The 23,449-nt window shown below is 42.8% G+C and overlaps 1 protein-coding gene across 3 annotated transcripts in view; it reads right to left on the bottom strand.

The window, feature by feature from the left end:
• Positions 1–307: 307 nt before the first annotated feature.
• lnx1 (ligand of numb-protein X 1) overlaps positions 308–23,449 on the bottom strand; it is a 49,725-nt gene continuing 26,583 nt past the window's right edge. For all 3 annotated transcript variants that reach the window (XM_008407478.3, XM_008407479.3, XM_008407480.3), the window contains 9 exons: positions 18,053–18,300; positions 13,420–13,575; positions 10,231–10,439; positions 9,170–9,577; positions 7,571–7,705; positions 4,460–4,637; positions 2,761–3,007; positions 1,719–1,877; positions 308–897 (listed from right to left, as the gene is read on the bottom strand). In XM_008407478.3, the coding sequence (XP_008405700.1) occupies positions 762–897; positions 1,719–1,877; positions 2,761–3,007; positions 4,460–4,637; positions 7,571–7,705; positions 9,170–9,577; positions 10,231–10,439; positions 13,420–13,575; positions 18,053–18,300 (1,876 nt within the window). In that variant the 3' untranslated portion in view covers positions 308–761. The remainder of the gene's footprint in view (positions 898–1,718; positions 1,878–2,760; positions 3,008–4,459; positions 4,638–7,570; positions 7,706–9,169; positions 9,578–10,230; positions 10,440–13,419; positions 13,576–18,052; positions 18,301–23,449) is intronic.

Here is a 23,449-nt window from a genome sequence, read left to right as displayed (position 1 = left end):
AGTAAGGCCTCCACAAAATCTCCTATTTAAATGTTATTTGTTAACAAGTTATGAAGACATAGATTCTTTTTTTTTTCATACATTTTCTTTGCCAGTGGTTTTAATAACTTAGCCATAGCTTCTGAGACAACAGAAAAAAACAACAAAAAACCTCACAGACTACTACTTGGCAACGTGTCTTGAAAATGACAACCACTGTCAGTACAAACAGAGTAGAGCCTAAGTTTAAAGGCCATACGACAAACAAAAGAAACATATTACAAGTGCTTGGTTCGGTACGTTTTTGTTTGTTCGTTTTGATATTTCCTTCTTTTTTTTTTTTTTTTTTTTTTTAGACACCCAACATTTTACGTAAAAGAAATGTGAGTCCAGCTTAACGCATTATCCTAATATATATCTATTGAAATTGGCAACGAGTCGTGTCTCCTTTCTGTCCTCCCACCCGACTCACTGGACGCTGTTCAGTGTCCTCTAAGCAAGACAAGAGTCCGGCGTCCGGTCCGGATCCGTTCCGGTTCAGGATTTCCGTGGGGGCGAGTCAACCTTCTGGTCACGATCCAGTCTCTCTTATCTGCATCTCCTGCAAAGTCCTGGCAAAGTCCCCCGGCAGCCCGTCTGCGGCGAGGCGTCCGCGCGGCCGTCCTGAGCTTCTCTTCCCACACAGCGAGCTTAGGGTGGTCGGCCGGTCCAAAGCTCTCTGCCTTCCACATTCCTCGGTCAGTGTCGATAAAAAGCGGTTCCGGATGGCTTGGGAGTGCCGTTTACAGCAGGCTGCCCGGCCAAGACACGATGGTCAGGGTGATTCTGCCCCGGAGCTCCTTCAGGAGGCGAACCAGTGCCGTGTGCGTCATCCCCCACGTGCTCTTCCCGTTCACCTCCAGCAGGATGTCCCCGCATCTTCATTAAAAAAAATTTTAAAAAAAGGAGGGAAAACGCAAACCTTTGTTTAATTTACTGTGTCATATTCGGCGTCGCCTAAAAGGTTTTAATAAGGCTGTGGTATGTAAGCTTTCTGAAACATATGTTTTTTATTGTTAAAGCTGTCACTATGTCGTTACAGAATAATATATGATGAAAAATTTAACTTCTTTGCCTTCTCTCAGTGCAAACTAGAGACAACCAATCAGAGCCAGGAGGCGGGTCTTAGCACTGTCAATCAAGCTTGTGTACGTGTATGAGACAAATAATCTGTAAAAAAAAAGTTCCTCTGCCTTATTCCAGAGCTACTTTCATAAATACGCCACTTGGTTTGAAACAACCAATCAGAGCCAGGAGGAGGATCTTAGCGCTGTCAATCAAGCCTGTGTATGCACTGGAGTTAGCATGGCCACCGATGACTGTGGATTAACGGTTTTCTTGTAACATTAAGTTGTTTCTCAGCCATCAGCACATTTAGCAGTGCCTACACAAGCTTGATTGACTAATCAAGCTTGTGTAGGCACCCAATCATGCCTCCAGGGTATGATTGGGTGTTTTTGACCTAGTGGTGTATTTCTGCAAATAGCACTGGGAGAAAAAAATAAATAAATAAAAAATCAGACGAGCTTGATTTCTTCACAGATGATTTGTCCCATATTACACTGTCACAACGTGGTAACAGTTTTAACAAATAAAAAAAAAAAAAAAACAACCAAAAAACAAATAACAGATTTCTCTAATAAAAGTTGAGTACTGTGGCTCTAAAGGACAGACGTCTGTAAGATGCACTTGCTGAATACCTTATCCTGCCGTCGTTGTAGGCCGGAGTCCCCTCCACAAGGGAGCGGATAAAAAACGATTGATTGCAGTTGACCTCCTCCTGGCCTCCCACAATGCTGAAGCCCAGGCTGCCCGACGTGCTCCGCCGCAGAACGATGTCTTTGCAGCAGTAGAGATGTCTGCGTGGGCCAAGAAGGAGATTAAGCACGCTAATCTCTTACATTCACCTTTAAACTACAAACAAACTGTACAACCGTCTTGAGTATGTACGCGGCGGGAAGAGTAATAAAGCTAAGACTGTCACTTCAGTAGCTCACGGCTAAACAGAAACGCCACTAGTAACGCCACCAACAGTAAAAAGTCACATTTAAAGTCATACCCGAGTGGAAATATTGCAGAATTCTTTACAAGTATTTCAAACTCACAAAAACTATCACAAAATCCAGGACGGATTGATGAACGTGGAAAGACGTTGAACATTATTTAATTTTTAAGACGAACCAATTGAATGCAGAGATGACTCTTTATTAATATGTAACCATTTTTTAGTGGAATATGATACATTCTGGCACAACCAACGCTTGAGAACATTCTTGATCTTCATGTGGTTCAAAATGAAAATGAGTTTGATGCTCTAAGGTATTTTGTTAGAAATTTTTGTGGAAAACCAACATTAAAAATATTACAAAAAGGTGAAGGAGGAAAAATTATTCACTGCTTTCAAGTGCATCACTGAATCCCTTTTTTTATTCCACATAAGCAGGAAAAGTGGCTATTTGTGTCAGTGCAAGACTGTCTCCATGACTACAACAAAACCTCGTATGTATTATTAAAAACCCCTCAGTTCTCAGAGGTGTTGGTGATTTATAAGTATCGAATATATATATATAAAAAAAATGCTTTAAAAGTATAATGAGCGTTTTTTTCCCACTGTTTCTGTCTAAACATCAGCGTGCGCCAGCTGGTGAAGGTCAAAAGGGCACGTCGGAGCTGCACAAACCAAAAAGTAAAAAAATTTAAAAAGTACGGGCGAAGACAGATATGGCAGGAGGGGTCGCTCACCTGGGTACCTGCAGCCACGAGACCCACAGCGGGGAGTAATCGTCGTTGGGCAGCGGGCTCTTGGTGCTGTCTGTGGGCGACGACGCGAGACACGGCGGCAGCGTGAACTCCGGCGGGTTGTCGTCGGGCGGACGCATCTCCAGGACCTTGAGCACGACGGGAGAGGAAGTGTTCTTGAGGTTGGCCACCGCCTCGCCTCGCGTCACCCCCGTCAAATCCATGCCGTTCACATTCAGCAGAATGTCACCTGTGGGTTGACAGCACAGTTTATCCTCGGCGCAGGGTTACTGCCTTTTTTTTTTTTTTTTTTTTTTGAGAGAGCGAGCGAGACATCAGAGTCTGGGGCTGATCTTCTTGCTGCTTAATATTCATCATCATCCTTGCATCTGGACCACAGAGACACTGAAACCAAAGGCCAGCTGTGGGCTTTTAAAAAGCCTGTTAATGATGAAAGTGATGCAAAGATGGACGGTGCAGACCGGCTTGCTAGGAAGCAACACAAAGGACACATTTGGCCTGCGAGAAAATGCAAATGAATGCGCCGTTACAATGCACAAACATCTTTCAGAAGCACACAGAGACAGCTGCTGCTGCTGCTGCTCTGTCCCAAATGAATGCGGTAATGTGCACCTTGAACTGCACACAAAGCAACAGACTTATTGCTAATTTTATGAAGTCCTCATATTACTGTTTATGTAATATTTGTCTTGCTCTTCCCGTAAACAAAGCTTCAAACTGAGGCTGGGGCATCGTAATAGGTTGGATTCCTGGAATCAGAATTTGTCCTGAAAACCTGCCGCTCCCCTCCCATTATTCACCCGTCATTAAAACAAGTGCCACGCCATGATCCTCCAACTACTTCCTGTCGTTTTCCTCTTCGTAGTTTGCGTCAGTGGTAACATCCGGGTCCTGATCATGTGACTCGTGTGATGTGAAGACAGTCTTTCTGTTGCCGTTTTGAGAAATAAACCATTTTCAAAAACCGCCTCGTTCTAAAAGTTTTTATCGAAAAAATGAAACGTTTTTCGAAACTGCCGTGTTTCCGTTAAGCACGTTTACTTTTGAAATGTCAAATTGCGCAGCAATATGGTCAACGGCATCGCAACTACTGTAAACAAAAACGGAGATGTGTTTTAACTGATCTTATCAAGGGGACCAACAATACGCAGTTCAAAATTGTGAAGTGGAAAGGAAAAATTAGTTATTAAAAAATGTCTACATTTCATTTTGAGGAATCAGATTAAAAGGGTGTTAAGAGTTTTACTTGCTAAAATATTTCTCCTTAGTTTTCCTTCTACTCACGATCGAGCGCTAATTTGTCCATGTCCAGTTTGCAGTTGCAACATGACAAACTAAGAAAAGAAAATCAATAACCCTTTTTTTGAAAAGCTATTTTTGCTAAATCTGCCCTACACTGCAATATGTTTGTTTTTTGGTTTTTTCATTTTGAGGGAAGCAAATCTGCGGAGCAATAATCGACACGAGCAGCCGAGGTTTCTGCTGGATGATCGAGCTTCATGTGAAGTCGTCATCGATCATTTTGTTTGTGCTCTTCGCTGCAGAAAGGCTCATCCGTGACGGAAAGCCCGCACGGATATTTCACTGATCTGACAAAGAGCGACGAATGAGAGCGATCGCGAGCGATTCCGCACAATTAAACGCCCGTGACATCATGAAATTTGGCAGACGGTGACGTTACCTTTGCGGATGGATCCCTCCTGTCCCACCACGCCGTCGGGGTCCACGTTTGTGACGTAGATGGGAAGGTCCCATCCTCGGCTGGACATGCCGCCCGCCACCGTCATGCCCAGGGAGTCGTACGGCTCCTTGGTTAGCGTGACTGTCTTCTCGTAACACGCGGGCTTCTGGCAGGAGTCCTGGACAAAAGAGAAAAGAGCCAAAATGAGAATACTTGAAAAGTTCACCCAAGTTGTTGTTTCTTAAAGATTATTCAAGTCAAAATCCCAAACTTTCCCTGAATCGAGATTCTGGGTGTTTTAACGCCTGATAAGTCCGGTAGACTCACCTGAGTGAACCAAATCAGACAAAAATGGCGTGAAATGTTTGTGCTACTTTTGTGCAGCAAACATTTTCATTTGTGTCCCTATTGTTGTAAAGATATTAAGAAATGTTTCCAGAGGTCATGAAAGGTCACTGTGGTTTGTGTCACTGTGTGAAACAAAGCAAACCCTTTGAAAAACCTGTCCACCACCTCCACTCTGGTGGCACTCCGTCTGGCGCTAGACTTGGGCGTCTTCTTTAATGCTTCCTGCTTTATTAGTGACCTGTGGTCCACTTACATACACATATACTTTCACTGAGACCTTCGTTTTCAAGTGGCCCTCAGTTGGTCTGCATCAGAGTTCAGTTGCGCATTTGGGAAAGCCTGGTTCCCCAAACCAACCCCAAACGGACTAAACCAGGCTTTCTAGACAGACGAACCAGAATTCGATTAAAAACGGACTAAACCAAACAGGTGTGAACGCACCCTGAAATTTTCATTATTCTCAGTTCGATTCGGCTCATTTCTGAAATAATTAATATAAATAAAAATTGTACAAAAAGTAGCAAAATTGCATATGGATGGATTAAGCATTTCTTCAGACTGTAGGAACCTGGCGTGCTGTCACTGTGACGTCTTAAGCGTCTCTTCTCCTTCAGCACACGTTCTTCTTTTTGTGATGGAGACAATAAAGCAAAAGCACACGAGGAGCTAACGAACACCAAGGGCACCTTATTCAAACTGCATGTTCTAATTAAAACTCGGAGGAGCACATTTGCATTATAATAACAATAAAAATAGCGGCTGGTTTCTCAAAGACCGGCGATAACGCCCGAAAGTCCACTGGTCCATCCACGGTGTTCCGCGAGACGGGGCCCACTCCAACGACGCGCTCTTTGGCGATAGGTAGTTGATGAACGACCTCATTAGCGTAACCGCCGTAGAATGATGTACGGCGATAAGCAGAGTAGCCGATTCGAGAGCCTCCTCACTCATGTTCGGGACAGGTAATGAATGGCACATGGGCGCGTCGGGGTCGACGGGCTGGAGCCTGTGCCGCTATGCTAACGCGCCGCGTTCACACACTTCCGCCGCGCTCGCAGCAGATCTCTCGTTGTCGAGCCGAGAGCTCAGCACCGACTCAAGCTGTGCTTAAAGCGTCTGTAATCAGAGGCCTCCTACGCACCGCGCTGAGTGTGAGTCATGTGCTCTGCCCTCCTGAGCGGCAGCTTTTTAATGAACGCTAATGGTGTCTAGTGAGCTCTAAAGGTTGTCATCCTAACAGAGTCCGTGTAGCTTTTTTTCTTTCTTTTTTTTTTTTTATGACAGGCTGAGGTAATAAGCTGCTGGTCTTATTGACAAATTTACAGTCGAGGCGCAGGAATTAATTTCAGAGGGGAGAAATGAGGGTGTCCACCGGGGACGCAGTCATATTTGGAGGTAAGCTAATGTTTCCTATATTCAGTTCAGTGGACATAAAAACGTACGCTCATTTTTAGAAACACGACAAGCTGATTTTGAAAGGCAGAGAGCGCTGGTTCATTTAATCACCTGTCAGGTTCATTTGTAAGCACCAGCTCCTTTGGTTTCTTGTCTTTCTTTAAATCTAACCACAGCGCAGTGAGACGACGACGGTTGAATCATGTCACCGTTTTGTGTCTGAACCACATCTCCTCTGTCCTCCGAGTTCATGGAGACCAAAGCAAAGATTTTACTCCTCCACATTCAGCCGTTATGTTCAATTACTGCTGCCAGGAACTTTGTGTTCTCCGTTTTTTTGGGGGGTTTTTTATTCTGTGGTTCCAAGTTACACCTGAGTGACTGAATGTTTCCCTGTTCAACCGTCTCTATTTTGGAATCAGCAATTGACTAAAGTGCAGCTATTAATTCGGTTTACTTTCCTTTTTTCCTCTCTCATAGCAGATACATGTTGGATTCTGTTTAGCTGTGGCCCTTTCCTGGAAAAAGCCATCGCTGCAATTTAGAGAAATGTTTCTGAGTTTTTATTTAAACTGTAAGCTCACATCTCCGCAAGATCTTTTCTTCTACTAAAGACACTTTTTAAGAGTTCCTAGGAAAAGCTACAGTGTTCTGTGCAAATGACAACTTAATAAAAACTCAGGTAATCAGTTCTACTAATGTTCTTTAAAATGTCTTTTTAAATTTTTTTTTTTACATATTTTACAGATACCACAACCCCTCAGTTTGGCCTCTGTTCTATGATGCTCAGTAGTTTATACTTTGAATTTTGATCCTTTATTTCAAACCCAAACGGTACCGCCCCATCCAGCTCCGAAACCTCTTTTTGCCGTAGTTTAAAGACGTGCGCTGAAAGAGACAAACGAAAATCATATCCTGCGTTTTTCTTGGCAAAATTCTCTGCCGAGGTGAAACTCATTGTAATTTCTGGCTCGATATTGCCCATAAAATAAAATAAAAAGCTGACTGTCCATTCAGCGAGGGCGACAATAATGAAGGTAGAAGACTATGAGTCTGCACCGCTATCGCCCTGGTTTATATCAAACTACGGGAAGAGAACAGATAGGAATCTTTAGGTAGCTGTCAGAAAAGAAAAAAACATGGCTGGTGTGTACACTGCCAATCTGTGAGGATAGAAGACGCTCTCCTCTCGCTGCCCTCTTTGAATGACATGCTTGACTTTGATGGGAGAAGAACGGCTGCATGGATCATTTGCACCTGAAAGGGAGACTTTATAAAAGGAACAAAGGTTTTCTCTGTGTATTCAGTAGTGCTCCTGTCTCCTGCACATATATATCTGTGTGTGTGTGTGTGTGTTTTGCTTCTCACCAGCAGCGTTTGCTCCATATCCACAGGGGAGTATGGTGGGGGGCCGTCCATGCCCCATGGCCCCTCTGGTAGGATGTCTGGGTTGGGCAGGCAGATCTGACGGGACACCACGAAGTGCACACTGTGCTCGCTCGCCTAAAGTGACCAACAAACAGACGCTTGGGCTTCATGTTTGAATTTCTGGAAGTGGAGATATGCTTTGTAATTTTGTGTAACATTTCGAAAACAGACTTTAACATCGAAACCTTCTTTGTCTGACTGAGGCTTTTGCCTGTCAGTCAGACAGGCTGGGTGGCTGCAGCCAGCCGCCTCCCTGCTCTCGTATTCCTAGAGAGACTTCTCTCTCCAACACGCCGCTGAGCCCTGAATTAGCCAGTCCAAACCATTATTGCCCTAATTGGACTAATTCAATTTCTTCCCTGCCAGTTCTTAATCTCTGACAGAAAGTGGCCGCTCTGAGAGGCCATCTTGGCTCCGTTGAGACCCAGAAAGAGCCGGTCAGACGGCCCAGACAGGAACTCAGAGCCCAGAGACCCGGCACAGTCAGCCGTAAACACGCAGTAATTAACCGCCATTAACCAAACACACGCCATCACTGGCTGGCATCAACCAGGAACCAGAGGCAGCCGCCCCACCCCACCCGAAACCCACATGTCCATCAGGGGAGTCACCACAATTAAACAGCATTAACTGCAGCGAAGGCAGACACAACAGCGCAGCTCGACACAATTAGCTTGAATCACCGCAATTATCTTTAATACCGCCGGGAGGTGGAGTACGAACAGGCTGGTTCTGGTCTGCAACAACGTTTAGGTGGAATGTGTCACAGCTACTGCTGCAACTATCGATTATTTCAGGAATCAATTGTTCTATCGATCAAATATTTGACAGATTATTCAGACAATCGATTAATCACAGGGGAGAAAAAAGGTACATTCTACAGATTTTTCATTTAACCAATTTTTTTTTACAATATTAGAAAAACAAACTTATTTTTAAATAAGCATATAGATATATCACTGCCTAAAACGCAATAAGATAACATTCCTTTAGTTATACACTTGATTATTAACCAATAATAATTGCATAGCAGAAAATGTTTAAGTTTTTGCTTTTTCACAGCATTTTAACCGGGTGAAGCTAAAACTACGTCACTTGAGTGGTTCTCTGCTTAGAACAGATTTACAGATAAAGAAGATTTTATTTTAAATCTTAATTGCAAGTTAATATATTTTTCCTACAGATTTGGTTTAATTGCTACTCTGAGGGTGTTCTTCCAGCAAATGGCCTTTTTAAAAAATGTTTATTCTGTATACTCCAGTTAACGATTAATCGATGACTAAGTCAGTTGCCAATTATTTCAATAATCGATTAATGACCATTACTTGTTGAATCACGGTTAATTGCATCTGGTTAATCAGATAATCAGATTATTATCAAATCACAATTATAATTGTGTTGTCTGATTTTTCGATATTACTCACGATTAATTAATTGTGAGTAATTAATAAGTAATTAATAAGGATTAATTATTTCAGCCCTGATCGTAACTGTGAACTTTCCAAACAGAGCTAATGCTTGGTGTCCATCCTGACTGACCTGGATGAGCAAGGCAGCGTGCTCCGGTGCCCCATAGCGCAGATCGTGCCCATTGATGGCCAGCACGCGGTCGCCTATGCACAGCTGTCCGTCACGCGCAGCCAGGCCTCCCTCCAGCAGGTGGAAGATGTAGACCCCGTGCTCCTCCGCTCGCCGCACCAGCTTGATGCCCAGCTGTTCGTCCGGAGCGTTCTTGTTCAGCACCACATGAACGCTGTCGTCTCTCATCGGGTGGTGGGGCGGGCCCAGAGCCTGGTGGACGCCAGCTCCGTGAGCGTGGCCGTGCGAGTGCGAACGGTAGCGGTGCCGCTGCTCTCTGAGCACGGTCAGCCGCAGGAGTTGGCACGGCTGCCTCAGGGTTGTCACGGCAAAGTAGTGAGGCACGTTGCTTATGTCAATGCCGTTGACCTGGAAGGGGAAACGGAAGGACATAAGTTACGGTCCACTCACAGCTCGACTCGATTCTCGGGAGCTGCGCTTACGTTGGCCTTAAAATTTGGCAAATTGGGAAATAAATTTGCTTAACGGTAACATGATCGAAATACTTTTTTTTTTTAAATTGCCATACGTCTTTGTGCTTGAGGTGGTTTTTCTAAATTGGTGTACTTCGCCCAACTGCAGCGGCAAAACTTTTGATGCAACACGGCAGTTTATAAACAGCAACAATGTGCTTATAAGGTCTCTTGGCTTCACCTAAGGTTGAAAATAGTAAAATTGCAAGCAAAACTTTACAGAAAACAGAGAATATGTACTAGATATACTAGCCACTCCCAAGTACCCACTGCTTGCCAATCCAATGCCTAAAAACAACGTCTTCTCTGATGGTTAATGTTCTCCTCTAGTGGTGTAAATATAAATATATCTCATGTGAGTGTTTACATCCATGATTTTTAATGACTTATCACATGAACAAGCCTATTCACGTGTGACTTTAGTTGGATTCCTTATTTAATGGAAACACCGTCTTTGCGAAATTGTTTTTTTTTTTTACTTTAGCGGAATATCGAAAATGTTTGGCGCACATTTTTAATGGAAACGCAGCTTTTGTGTCATTTTCGTACCTTCAGGATCATGTCCCCGGGCAGCAGGCGGCCGTCCCGAGCAATGACCCCTTCCCTGTAGATGTCCTGGATGAGGATGCGAACCAGAGGGGTCTCGTTGCCGCCAACGATGCTGATGGCCAGTGGGTCCGAGGGATCCTGTCGCGTGATCTTAATACTGGTAAGCTCACCGTCAGGGATCAGGTGATGGAGCTGGGGAAGAGCCAGCACTGACGGAGAGAGGACATGGAGAAGAAAACGTCTCAATTTAATTTAGGGAAAACAGAGAGATCAAACAGAGGGAACAGTGGAGGAAAGAGGGGATCCTGCAGCAGGCCACGGTGGAGAGGTTCGGCCGTGGAACCAGCTGTCTCCACTCCCTCAGGCTACTGCAGCAAACTTGTACAAGCCGAGAGAATTTTTCCATGGCTAATTGTCCCGTGTGATGTTTGTTTCATTATCCACTTTCAGTCCATCTGTATGAACTGCGTGCTTTGGAAAACCCTTCGTTTCAGATATCCAGCGGATAATTATTTGGGTGAAGATGCATAAGTTTTAAAGAGCAAAAAAACTTTAAAAAACTACAAAAGTAGCCAAAGTTTATGATTCAGAAATGGTGTATTCTTTTGTGGTCAAATAAAAAGCGGCGCAGCTGTTATTGTGAACTGAAAGGAGGAGGATGCGTTGTGGCGTGCTTTCATATTCAGTGTTTGCACCTCATCGGTGCAGCGTTTGCTAAAAGAACAGCTGAGAACGTTCTGGAACTTTCAACCAGGTCTGAACATCCAGCCCGAGACGCCATCTTGGTTCCTGAAATCTTTGCCAATTCTGTTTTGTGTTCACGTCCTGGATGTTGGCTGAGTTGTTCTAAGACGCAACTACATCGCATTATGTTGGTTTATACGGAGCTAAATTGGGACCATAAAAACTTTGTTGATTTTTTTTCACTTTAGAACAAACTTCATGGCCCCAATTTAACTTCATAGGTATATAACCTATAATCCCTTTCAAATACATTCAAGTTTGTGGTTGTGACATGGCAAAATGTGAAAACATCCAATAATTTCTGAAAAGATAATCTTCTGCTGTAACCATGGCAATGACCAACTCCAACACACATTGTTGGAAAGTCAGCATATATCTGGAAGATGTACTTGTCTCCTCCCTCTGGCTCTTTATTTTCCCCAGCATCCTAACCTTGTGGTCGCTCTTCTGGCCAGAGGCTTCGCCCAGTCACTGACAGAGGAGACATATTCCTCATCTTATTTGAAAAATGTCTCTCTCCTCGTATTCCTCAGTGGACCGTCTCCCGTCTCCAGTGGAGTAGCCTTGGCGGTTCGTTCCACTCAGCGCTGCACTTTCTCCTTTCCAGAGTCAATATTTTGTCTTTATCACAGCAGATTGCTCCAGGAGTGCACAGCACTCTCACCGGGACCCTGGAGCTCTTATGTAACCTCTTTCTGTCTCACCAGCGCACACCGTTTGAGTTTCTCGCTCCATCTCATTATTTCTACAGCTTGCACGGGGACATTTTAGTGCAATTATTTACATCTTTTAAATCCTTTTTTTCTTTTTTTTTAAACAAAATCTGGATCCATCTTTTACCGAATCTTTCTCTACTTCACTCTTGCGTTTATGCATCTCTCTCCTGGAGCATTCGATGAATATTTAATCCGTCCTCTCAGCCTCCTCGGCGATGGCCTTTGAGAATCATCTACACCCGAGTCGTTTGTCATTCATCATTCTTGCGTAATGCCATATTCCCTCTCCGCATCCCGCCGCGCCGCACCTCTAACTCTACATAATGCTCCATTACAGTTGACTGTATTTCTTCCACTTTGTCATGAAAATGCCTGAGCTGTGGATATTGCGTTGCACATTGTTTTCTTTACTGTGTGAAGGGTTATAGATGTGCGTGGCCTGCCCCGCTTCGCTACTTTTACAAGGATGATTCCAGTCTGGAGGGGTGGATGACGGGATGCAGGGTCACCAGCTGCGTTTCCATTGACTTTAAAATTGTGCAAATTGGAATTACGAAAATAAATATGCTTAATGGAAACAGGACAATTCTTAAAAAAAAAAAAAAAAGATATCACGTTTTTCAAGTGTTTCAAAGTTTCTGCACTAATATAAGGTGGTTATTCGACTTTATCAAAATTATTAGATTTTGCAAAACTGCATTACAAATACTTTTTTTGCATCACACAAGTCATGTGATCAATAACCAAATGTTGCTATCTGAAATAACCTCTTACACTACTTTTCTTTATCATCGCGCCTCTTTTTATTTTAATTTTTTCCTGAATTTGCTTAATTATACTACTAATGACCACTTTTACACTCCATTACTTTATTCAAAAGCTAAGGTCTAAATTGAACACATTTGAAACTATAAGTTTTCTAAGTTAGACTTTTTGATGTTGTTACTATAGAAAACAAAACTTCTTTTTTATCTGTTTTACTCATTATCAAACCTTCAGAACATTGCCTTTAAGCTTGCAATTATTTCCCCTTATTTCCTCCCATATTTTGGTGGCGGTGTATCATTTATAATGTATATTTTATTTTCAGTGTAGTCTATATTCTATTCTTATCGCCAATTTAAAAAAAGAAAGAAAAAAAAACACTGACGGAAAAGACGTAGGAGTACGTTTTCTAACGGCTCGTCGCGTGAACAAACGTATTCACGTGTGATTTTAATTGCGTTTCTTATTTAACGGAAACGCCACAATTGTAACAATTGTGTTCCCTGCGACATTAGCAGAAGCAGAGTACCGGCAAAGTTTTGCTGCCTACATTTGTGACGGAAACGCAGCTGGCAAGGACGCGGGCGAAGAGGCGGATGATGGAAAAGAACAGCAGAAGGTGGTAAGGCCCGTCATCTCCAGTGACCTCGGCTATACAATCACTATGCAAAATGCCCCAGGCTGCCACTCGCTGCTCTGATCCCTCAGTGGTGATGCACCAGTGGCCTTTATGCAATGTGTGGCTGAATTATTCAAGAAACATATGCCTCTGCTGTTGCACCCAAGCCCCAAAGCCATGTCACCATTCCTCACACAGCTGATTGAACATGGCAAATATAAACATTTGGAGCCACATGCACTTCCTGCTCCCTCTGGAACTCTCTCCAGTGGCCCCTTTTTTTTTTTTGGAATCATACAGATCGATTTAAAAATAAATTTTTTAAAAAAAGTTTCTGCTCCGTACCTTCTGGTGGCACGCTGGAATTCCTGGCATTGTCCCGTTCCTCGGAGGTCTCGTTGCTGACCGCAGTGCCGCTCTTGGTCCTCCGCAGAACGCTGAACGCCCGGTTCAGTCTCCTGAAGGAGCGGCTCCTCACTGAGGAGCGGTCAAAGTTTCTGACTGCAAAGAAGAAGAAAAGAGGGGGGAAGAGTAGACAGGGTCTTTATAAAGGACTTCACTTGCAAACATGCCCGGACACGTCTGACTGTGGCTCCAATCAGAGTTCTCCTGTGTGAACATGTTCCGACAAGTTCTGCAGAGGAGCTGAAATACCGGTCTGGAGCAGGTCAGGAAAGTACGCATTGCTTTTAGAGCTACCTGAGCAGTGACTGTAGGACTTCACAGAGAAAGAACCTGCACAAATACATAGTTTCACTGCTCTGTTGATGCACCGAGAGAAAAGGGTCGTATTGATTTTGTCTACAGGAAAGTAAGGCTGTGAGCCTCATCCATCTCTGTATTTTCTAAAGTGAGATTTGCAGACCTGACCCTTTCAAAACTTTCTACAAAGGGACATAAATGCTTGAGTTTGTGTTTGGTTAGCTGTGTAAACGAGAGAAAAGAGCAAGTTCGGTAATATTTCCTTTTAACCTTACAGACTTCCTGTTGAACACAAGCGCTTCAGACTGTACAGGCTGCAGTGGGTCGTCTACAGGTGCATTTCAATTAATTATAAAATTATTTAAATGTTCATTTATTTAATTTCGATTCCAAAAGTGAAACTCAGGCTACATAGATTCATTACACACAGAGTGGTTGGTTTCAAGTGCTGATTTCTGTTTTTATTTTTGATGACTATGGTTTACAGCTAACAAAGAGCCAAAATTTAGTTTATTTGGCACAAATGCAGCAACTGGCAAGTCGGCATTCTTAAAATTATGATTAGGATTTAATTTATGTAAGACCCTAACTTTCTAAAAAAAACAGATTTTTAACACTTTTCATCAAGAATGCTTAAAAAAACGTCTCTTTGTGTCAAACAAAACTATATATTGAAATTTTTGAGCCCAATTACTGTAATAAACTACATTTTCAATGGCATCCTAACATATTGAGAAGCTCTTGTATGTTTGTGGCGGCCATAGATGATTTCCAGGACGAACCGGCACCATGAAAAAGAAAAAAAAAAGAAAAACAAAACAGAAGGACATGTCATAATATATATTTTTTCCATTCTTGTGCTTTTCCCAAAGCAAACCAAAAGTAAGTTTGAGACCCTGAACCCGGTTTGACAGGCCTGTCGACAGAGTTGAATCCTGGTGTTCACAGCACCAGCTGTTCTTTCTAAGCTCTGAGTGGCAATTTGGCAGGAAAAACACGCCCCACTCCTGCTGCTAATATCAGCAGTTGGATCCCGCACAAGACCCGAGGACTGTTGGTATTTCCAGTTTGTTTTGGTAAACAACAAACGCCCGACTAAAGTTAAAACTGGCCCGGGATATTAAAATGAATGGTGCTACTGTGGCTGCAGGGTATTTGAAATGATTAATCAACAGTTTCATGTGATATTCTTTTTTTTTTTTCCCAGCATCAAAACAGCCCCCTTCCCCTCTCCAACCATCTGTTATCTTCAGAGTTTTTATTAATCCATCCATATCCGTCCGTCGGTGTCACCAAACAGGCAAAAGTCCATCCGACTCTCCAAGTATGTTATTGGCATGCAGAGTGTGAATGCATGCCACTGGAAACAGAAAAGCTTACCTAATATTGGACGCTATAGGAATCATTTTTGGGTATTGTGATTTTTCCACACAGTGATGTTAAGATGACTAATCAACAAATGCAGCTGTGGAAGATATTTGCTTTTTAAAGGGGTAGTATTACGTGTTTTCCATGCACGTAGAACCCTTTTATAGCACAATACAGTAATTATGACTTAACTGAAGTTGCATTTTTTATGCATCAGGGGTCTCAAACTCCAGTCCTGAAGGGCCGCTGTCCTGCAGTTTTTAGATGTGCCACAGATACAAAACACTGGAATGAAATGGCTTCATTACCTCCTTCTTGTGTAGCTCGGTTCTCCAGAGCCTTTCTAATGATCCAATTATCCTATTCAGATGTGTTGCAGCAGAGGCACATCTAAAAGTTGCAGGACAGTGGCCCTCCAGGACTGGAGTTTTAGACCGCTGCTATACATGTTTGAGCATGTATAACTGAAACATGTTTTACTTTTCTTTTCTTTTTTTCCAATTTTGGGCCTCTGTCTCTAAGAAACTGCTACTCTGTCTCTGCTTCAGCAAGTCATCACAACAACCTTTCTCCTTTAAGCTGTTTACAAATGTTCTTCAGAGCGATGGACTGAGAAATAGTTCAGCAGTAGGCGGAGCTTTGTATGAATGGGTGGAGCTTTCTGGAAATAGGTGGAGCTTTGTGAGATGAAGCGCTTAGGCGCCTGCGATTGGTTGCCACAGGTGATTCAAGGATTTCTCAAACATGTATGAAAGAATTGCAGCAACGCTCCATGTATTTTTTTGATGAGGGAATAACATATAATGTAAAGCTCAAAAAGGGCAAATTTTACACAATACCGCCCCTTTAATTCTCATCCAGCTACATAAGCTGTGAAGCTTTTGCAGTTTCAACAAATGCTGGTCTTTTTTTGACAAGTAGAGGAGCTTGTTTGACTTTTATGAGTCTTAAATTAATAAAGCCTGTCTGAGTACCAGGCATAGCTACACGGTTGCACAACAGCAACTGTGATGTAATACAATATGGACCCGGGCAACTACGTCCAACTCGGAGCATCGCTGAAAGACTTTGATTTGGAGAGCGGAGGTGGACAGAGCCGCTGGCCCAGCTCCGGCTGCTCCAGGAGCTGAGGCTCCGCAGCGCCGCTCCCTCCCTCTGCGGCCCCAGAGAGACGCGAGGGCTTCTGACAGCCGCATTATTCTTTAAAAAGCGCCAGCGGCTGCTGGAGCTGACAGCTTGTTCAGCAGTTGCAGCGCTCGTGGAGATGGCGGCGATGGTGGTGGGGTGCTCAGCTGGCCCAGCTTAAAGTGCTGCTGCAGCGTCATTTGGCTTCCCCAGCTCTTACGTTAGGAGAGCAGGGAGGAACTCTCACGACCGCCTACCGGTAATAAAGGTGGAGTGTAAAAAAATAAAAATACATGGAGGGAGGGAGCGCTTTGATCGCGTCACCAGGCGTTATCACACGCTCGCGCCGGCTATTTTTAACCCGCCTTTCATTACCGTTCTCCTTTACAGCACAGTGTTCCTGCCCTTTCAGTGACTTCCTCTCTCTGTGTGACTTTCTCTCTTTGTTTCTCTGCTCGTTTCCTCAAATGGAATTTTTTATGGATTTGTGAAGAGAGAGAAAAAAACTAAAGAGAAGGGGAGCTAATTGGTTAATAGGATTTCTATCAGAGGGCATTAGAAAGAACAATTGTATTTGGGAGTGAATCAGTGGCTGGGTAAACCGCAGCAGTAAATACATGTTAGATTGGAGATTACTGCCGTCTACTTTTGATTCGGTACAGTATCAGGCAGAAATATTAGAAATATTACCTTCCTTTGAGCCGTTTACACACTTTGTCATCTCACAGACACAAACTTTAATGTATATCATTGGGATTATTTATGTGATGGATCAACACAAAGGAGTGGAAATCTGTATGTTTTATCATTTTTTATTCAGTTTATGTATATATTTTAATAAATATTCAAATATAAATACTAGCACCTTGTCATTCTGAGCACGGTAGTGGTTGCATCATGCTACGGGGGCTTTAGTTCAGCACGGAAGATGGTCAAAGTTGATGGGATGAAGGAAGCATGTACGAGGTAAAGCAGGATAATAATATATTTAGGTGTTAAAATGGCCCAGTCAAAGCACAAGCCTCAACTCTTGAAGCTTAAAAATTAATGTCTTAGCTTGAGTCGTTTTTAATAGGCAACATTTTTTGCCTATAAATGTTCAGAGCTGTTTAGAGACTTATAGCTGCATGACACAGAACACTGTTCAGATTTTAGTTGGAAAGAAAAAAACATAAAACTGAAAAAACATCTATTCTTTCCTTTGAACTTCAAAGCTGCTGATCAATCACACAAAAATCCGCAATAACAAAAAAACACTGAAGTTTTCAGGTGCAACATCTCAGTGTGGACTAATATATTTGTAACACGCTCTGTCTGGGTAAGCAGATGAATCACACACACACACACACACACACACACACACACACACACACACACACACACACACGCACACACACACACACACACACACACACACACACACACACACACGCACACACGCATGCACACACAGTCGTACGCTACTATCCAACAGGGGACATTCCATTGACTTCCATTCATTTCTACAGCCTAACCCTAACCCTTTTCCTAACCCTAACCATCACATACCTAACCCTTTTCCTAACCCTAACCAAAAGTCAATTCACACCTTAGTCCTAACTGCAACCCCTGACCCTAAAACAGGGTCATTTCCAAGAGGGGACCTACAAAATGTCCCCTCTTCAACGGTGAGTCCCCTGTTGGTCAGTGTAAAATGACACGCATGTCCCCTGTTGGATAGTTACACATGAACACACACACACACACACACACACACACACACACCCTTTTTTCTCCCACTCACTCTTCTTGGAGCTGCTGCGAGCGGCCAGGCTGGTCATGCTGCCTGACTGGCTGTTGTCCTCCATGTTGGGGTCGAACGCCGGGTTGACCAGGCCGGGTTCGTCCGAGAGCAACGCCACGGCGGCGGAGGTGGGGCCGTCGCTGGGCAGCGTGGCGACGGTGAGCTCCGACGTGCTGTCCGTGCACTCGCCCTCCTGCGAGCGCCGCTTCCTGTCTGTGGAGAGTCCATAGTGGGAGGCGCCTTTACACCTGCAAACAGGAGGAGAGAACGGCTCGTTGACTCCAGGCTGCAGTGAGACTGTTACTTTATATATCAGATGGAGAGCATGTGTGAAAAGTTTTGTTTTTAGTTGGGGTTTTTTAGACCCGGGCTTTGACTAAGCCATTCTAACACCTTCGATAGAGCCATTTTATTGTACATGTAGCTGTATGTTTAGGGTCGTCGTGCTGCTGGAAGGTGAACATTTACCTCTAAAGGGCGTCCCAACATCATAATGCTGCCACTACCATGTTTAACTACAGTAGTAGTTTGTCGGATTAATCGTGATGAATTTAGCAATCGGTTAAACTGGAGCACACTAGATTTGTTAAACCGTGTTTGTCTGACATCCAATTAAAACTCAATGGATTTTGCGACTTATCAAAACATGAAAAAGTCAGATACTCCTCTTACAGGCGCTGCATGTGGATGAAGCAGTGAGAACTGACGATGCGTGGCGGCGTATCCACACACTGAACCTCATGTGGAGGCAGTCGGAGTGAAAACCAACTGCTTCTGCTAGCATTTATCGAAAAGGTCAGATTGTGAACAGTGATGCGAGCATTTCCTCCAGGCGCCCTCTCACAAAGACTACTTATCTGACATTATCACTCAAACAACACACAACCTGTACACCAAAATGGGACAACTTTTCTTTTTTTTTTTTTTTTTTGGTACTTTGACATTGAATCCAGATCGCATCTATGTGGACCTCCCATGGAAATCACTTCAACAAGTTATTGAGAGAGAACTGCGCTCCCGGTCGCTTCCTATTTGTAACCGCATGCAGACTAACCTTTCTCAGTGGAACCGAGAAAGAGCGTCGCTGACAGTCAAAACGAGTGCAAACGCAAGAAAACTGCCGCTGGTGAGGAGGAGCCGACATTGAATCTGAATGTGGAACATAAATGGGTTTGATTGTTGTTACTCAGAGCAACAAATCTAATTCTTCAGCTCCAGATGTCAACATCACACCGCCACACACACTTTATCTCCCGCGCTCATAGCAACGCTCGCTCGTCCATAAGAGGCTTTACACTGTAACAACGCGAAACTGTGAATGTTTGTGTGCGACTGGAGCGTTTCCCTGCAGGTCGGCGGGGTGTTGCGTTGTTGGGAGAATTTCCCTCCATCTGTAAGCCATAAAGGCTTCATCAAGAGGCAGGAAAAACTCTGCCTTGTCTCTCCGGCTGTCTCTGCGGAGCCATCAGCGCAAACATTAACTCGGTTTTAATGAGCTGGATCCGACCCAGGCTCTGCTTCACCGGTAGCTCTGACGAGAATTAAAAAAAAAAAAAAAAAAAAAAAGTGGTGCGGCATTTTCCCCCCCTGCAACCAAAGATGAAAGGTTAAGTAAAAATGAGGCAAAATGACAAGAGATTACTTAGGTGTCACAAAAAAATGAATAAATAAATAAAAAGGAAGAAGAATGTGAGCTTTGGAGCCGTTGTAGCAGAGTTGGAACCGTGGGGCACCCAGTGGGCGCCAAGTCACCAGAAGCAGCATTTTGTCTCCATTACAGAGCTGTCTGAGCAGGTCATGCTCTCTGTCCACGTCGCACGGGGAAAATCATTTCATCTAAAAACAGGGTCCTATATCTCAATTGTAGCCACAAGTCGGGGCCTCCAGTCAGATATAACATTACACAAAGCTGAAGTGCCTATCGATTGCTTTCAATCCGCGCTCGACTTCACGACACGCTGCGTGTGTGTACCTGTGTGTGAGACTCAATCGTTCTTTAAGTAAATTGATAACTACCAACAGCGACATGCCACTTAATGAAGTGATGCAGCCCAATAGATTGATATTTGAACGGACAGGCAAAGAGAGGGAAGACGTTTTAGCCGAGTCACTGTCAGAGAAGGTTTAAAATTGAATACCTGATTGAAATTTTTTTGCGTCTCATAGCAAAATTCAGCATGTTCAGGGTTCCTATATAACCTTACAATGTTTGCAAAAGTATTATTTTCCTAGTCTGGGTAATCATGTACAAATATGATTTTTTTTTTTGGCAAGCAGGGCGACTAAGATGCTAAAATTAGTTGTGCTTTTGTCACATTTTGCATAATCAGATGCAGCTTTGTAAATATATTAACCAACTACCTCAATAATTTAAGTGTTTGTATGTGAAGATGTGGAGGTAATAAAACAAGTTTGAGATATTATTGTTTTTGTGTAATAACTCCTTTTCATTTTGGGTTATATAAAAGATCGCCAATGTCATCAACAGACAATGTATTGATAAAATTACCTATTAACTGTACAAAAAAAGCTGTCTCCATGTTTCATTAACATGTCTTAAGATGTAATAAGATTCAAAATATTTACACATTGATATAATTTATTAAAAACAACTTTGATTGTGTGCTTAATATTCAAGCACACAATTGTCATTGCTTCGACTCTAAACTGCAGAGGGCCACATAAAAACTTGTGGCGGGCCAGATTTGGCCCCAGGGCCTCGAGTTTGACACGTGTAAAAACATAATAAACTGGATCTCTGGTGCTTTTCAAATCTTTTTTTTATTGACCTAACAACATAAATAAACTTTCATCCACCCATAAAAACGTTACAGCGATTTCATCTAGCTGGCTGATTTAGATTTCTGTTTTTTTCTTTGCAGTCTGACTTTTCCAATTTTGACCGATTCAGATTTTAAAATGTAAAAACATGTGCTGCAGGTTCTTTGATAGTAGTTTTGACTCCAGTAGTAGTACATTGGAGCATATTTTCTTTTCAGTAAAGAAAAAAGAAAATTCATAAAACTACTACATCTCCATTCCTCTACCAGTACATCAGCCAACAACATTTTACCCACCCCCTATGAATTATTAACTTCTTCAGCTTATATTTTCAGTTTTATGAGCCCATAAAGGGGATAAACAGAGTCGGATATGAAAAGAAACACTAAGCGGGTTGTTGTGCTTTCTAGCAAAGTGGCAGTAACAATTATGTCCGAATTTGGCCTCGACGTCGTTTTTAATAGTGTCCGGATTTTAAAATAACTACACTGGTCAACAGCCAAAAAAATTGTCTGGGTTTTTTTCAGCTGTTTTAGAGTAATTTTGATGAGCTGAATCCAAAAATCAAGTTGGTTTTGTTCAGTCAGGTCAACTTTGAGCTATGGAGCATCATTAGCATCAAAATTCACAACTTGTTCTTATGTCTGGATCAGTTTCAATGAGTGATGAGCAGGAGATGAAGGGTAAGTAGATTCACATCTACAGTACTTACCTTTATCAGTGTTTATTATACAATTTACAGAAATCCAAGTCTGTAACATGTAATTAATACATTCTGTTAGAAAACAAATTTTCCCCCCTAAAACCTTCTTTGGATGAGAAAATGAACTGATAATGTCACAAAAATGTAACCAATTTAGTCAGAAGATGAGATTTCTCTAAATCAAATAGAACAAAAACCTGACCTGATGTGGATGTTATTTTTGGATTCAGCGGTACAAAATAGTCCTAATTCGGTTGAAAAAACATATTTAAAGTATTTATTTTGTAACCCAGTGTAATAAAACCAAAAACTGCTGCCATGTGACTGGAATAAAAAAACAGGGTAAAACCCCCCCCAAAGATTTTTCAAAAATATCTCTGCTACTCAGCAGGGTAAACCAAATATGGATCCAACACATCCTGAGATGTAAAAAAAAAAAAGCAAAAAACCCAAAACATGTTCCTCTCTTTATGCATAAACTGCAAAGACCTATTCTAATTTGCCATTTTCTTGTTATTTTTTCAGGAATGATCACAGAGATTAGGAGGAGCTCATTAGCACTGCTGTGGCCTTGACTCAGTTATCACATCATCTCTCCAAATTCAAAGATCCGTAGCGAGATAAAGAGCGGAGACATGTGCTCATCCTTCTAAACGCTCCTTCCTCCTTTTCCTCCTCCGTCTCCTTGTCCCTGTACAATAACAATTACCCATAATGCTTTCAGTGATATGGCGGTCTTCCCGACGCCTCTCCCCCCCTCGCCTGGAACACAAACATGTTGTGTTCTTGCGATGTGCTATAAAACACCAGCTCACCACTCATCAAAGCCTGTGAGATTCTCCAATCCTCTTTAGGGGTGAGTGGATTATCCGTTCTAACCCAAATACACGCTCCGCTCCCTTACTACGGCGGACAATCACGTTAGTTCGCCCTCCCGTCGAAATGCAAATTACCCCCACTGAAGCGACGACGGCAGCTCAGGTGCTAAGTTTACAGCAGAAACGTTGATTTCTTTTATTTTTTGATTTGTTTGGACTCAAAAACGTTTGCTTCGTTGTTCTGAGCAGGTTCTGCGTGACGGAAACGTGCTACCGTCTCCGTTCTGTCCCGTCACTCGTCGTGTGCTAGTAGCGACAACCACCTGTTTGTGATGCAGCCTGGCTTTCATTTGGGTTCTTCAAAAAATATTCCCAGCAATGCCTGACGTGTGAAAACGCGGGAGGAAATGAAGGCCTGAAGGAGGCCCACAGGTTTTTCTCACCACAGAAAGTGAGAAATACAGTGTGTGTGTGTGTGCGTGTGTGTGAAAGGCTTTTGGAGACATGTGTTGAGGGTATTCTTAGAACACTAATGAACGTGGGGACATGCAAACACAGTTGGAGATTTATCCACTCATTAGTCAGTTTAGAGCTTGCGGGATGGTTGTTGTTTGCAGCTCAGATTGTCTTAACCGAAACAAAACAGAATATGTTTTTTAATAGTAAAAAGTAAATAGCTGCAAAAAAATTTTCTCAAGCCCGTGCTCGGTATGTACAAAATACGGTACAGAAAAGGCAACGCTGGGAAACAGGCAGAATTTATTAGACTTCGGCATAAACCATGCTGTTGCAGAACATCTGATCTGCCTGATTGAATAGGAAAATACTCTCTCTCTCAACCAGCTTTAGGGTAGGACTTCATTGAAAATCTTTTAAAATGTTCTAGGTATAAAAAAACTGGACTGGGTTATGGGGAAGAGCGTATTGCTATGAAGTAAACAAGCTACGTTTCTACAAGAACCCTTTCCTAGAATCAGGGTAGCTTTCTGGGGTCATCGTTGTCTCTGTACATTTCTACTGTAATTACTAGACTAAAAACAAAAAACACACTGTGTCCCTCATCTACCCTCAAGTTGTTATTCTCATCTAACGAAA

This window comes from Poecilia reticulata, chromosome 4, assembly GCF_904066995.2.
Source record: "Poecilia reticulata chromosome 4, P_reticulata-male-v2, whole genome shotgun sequence".
NCBI classification, from domain to species: domain Eukaryota; kingdom Metazoa; phylum Chordata; class Actinopteri; order Cyprinodontiformes; family Poeciliidae; genus Poecilia; species Poecilia reticulata.
The sequence above is the reverse complement of the archived record's forward strand: the minus strand, read 5'-3'. Positions and strand labels throughout refer to the sequence as shown.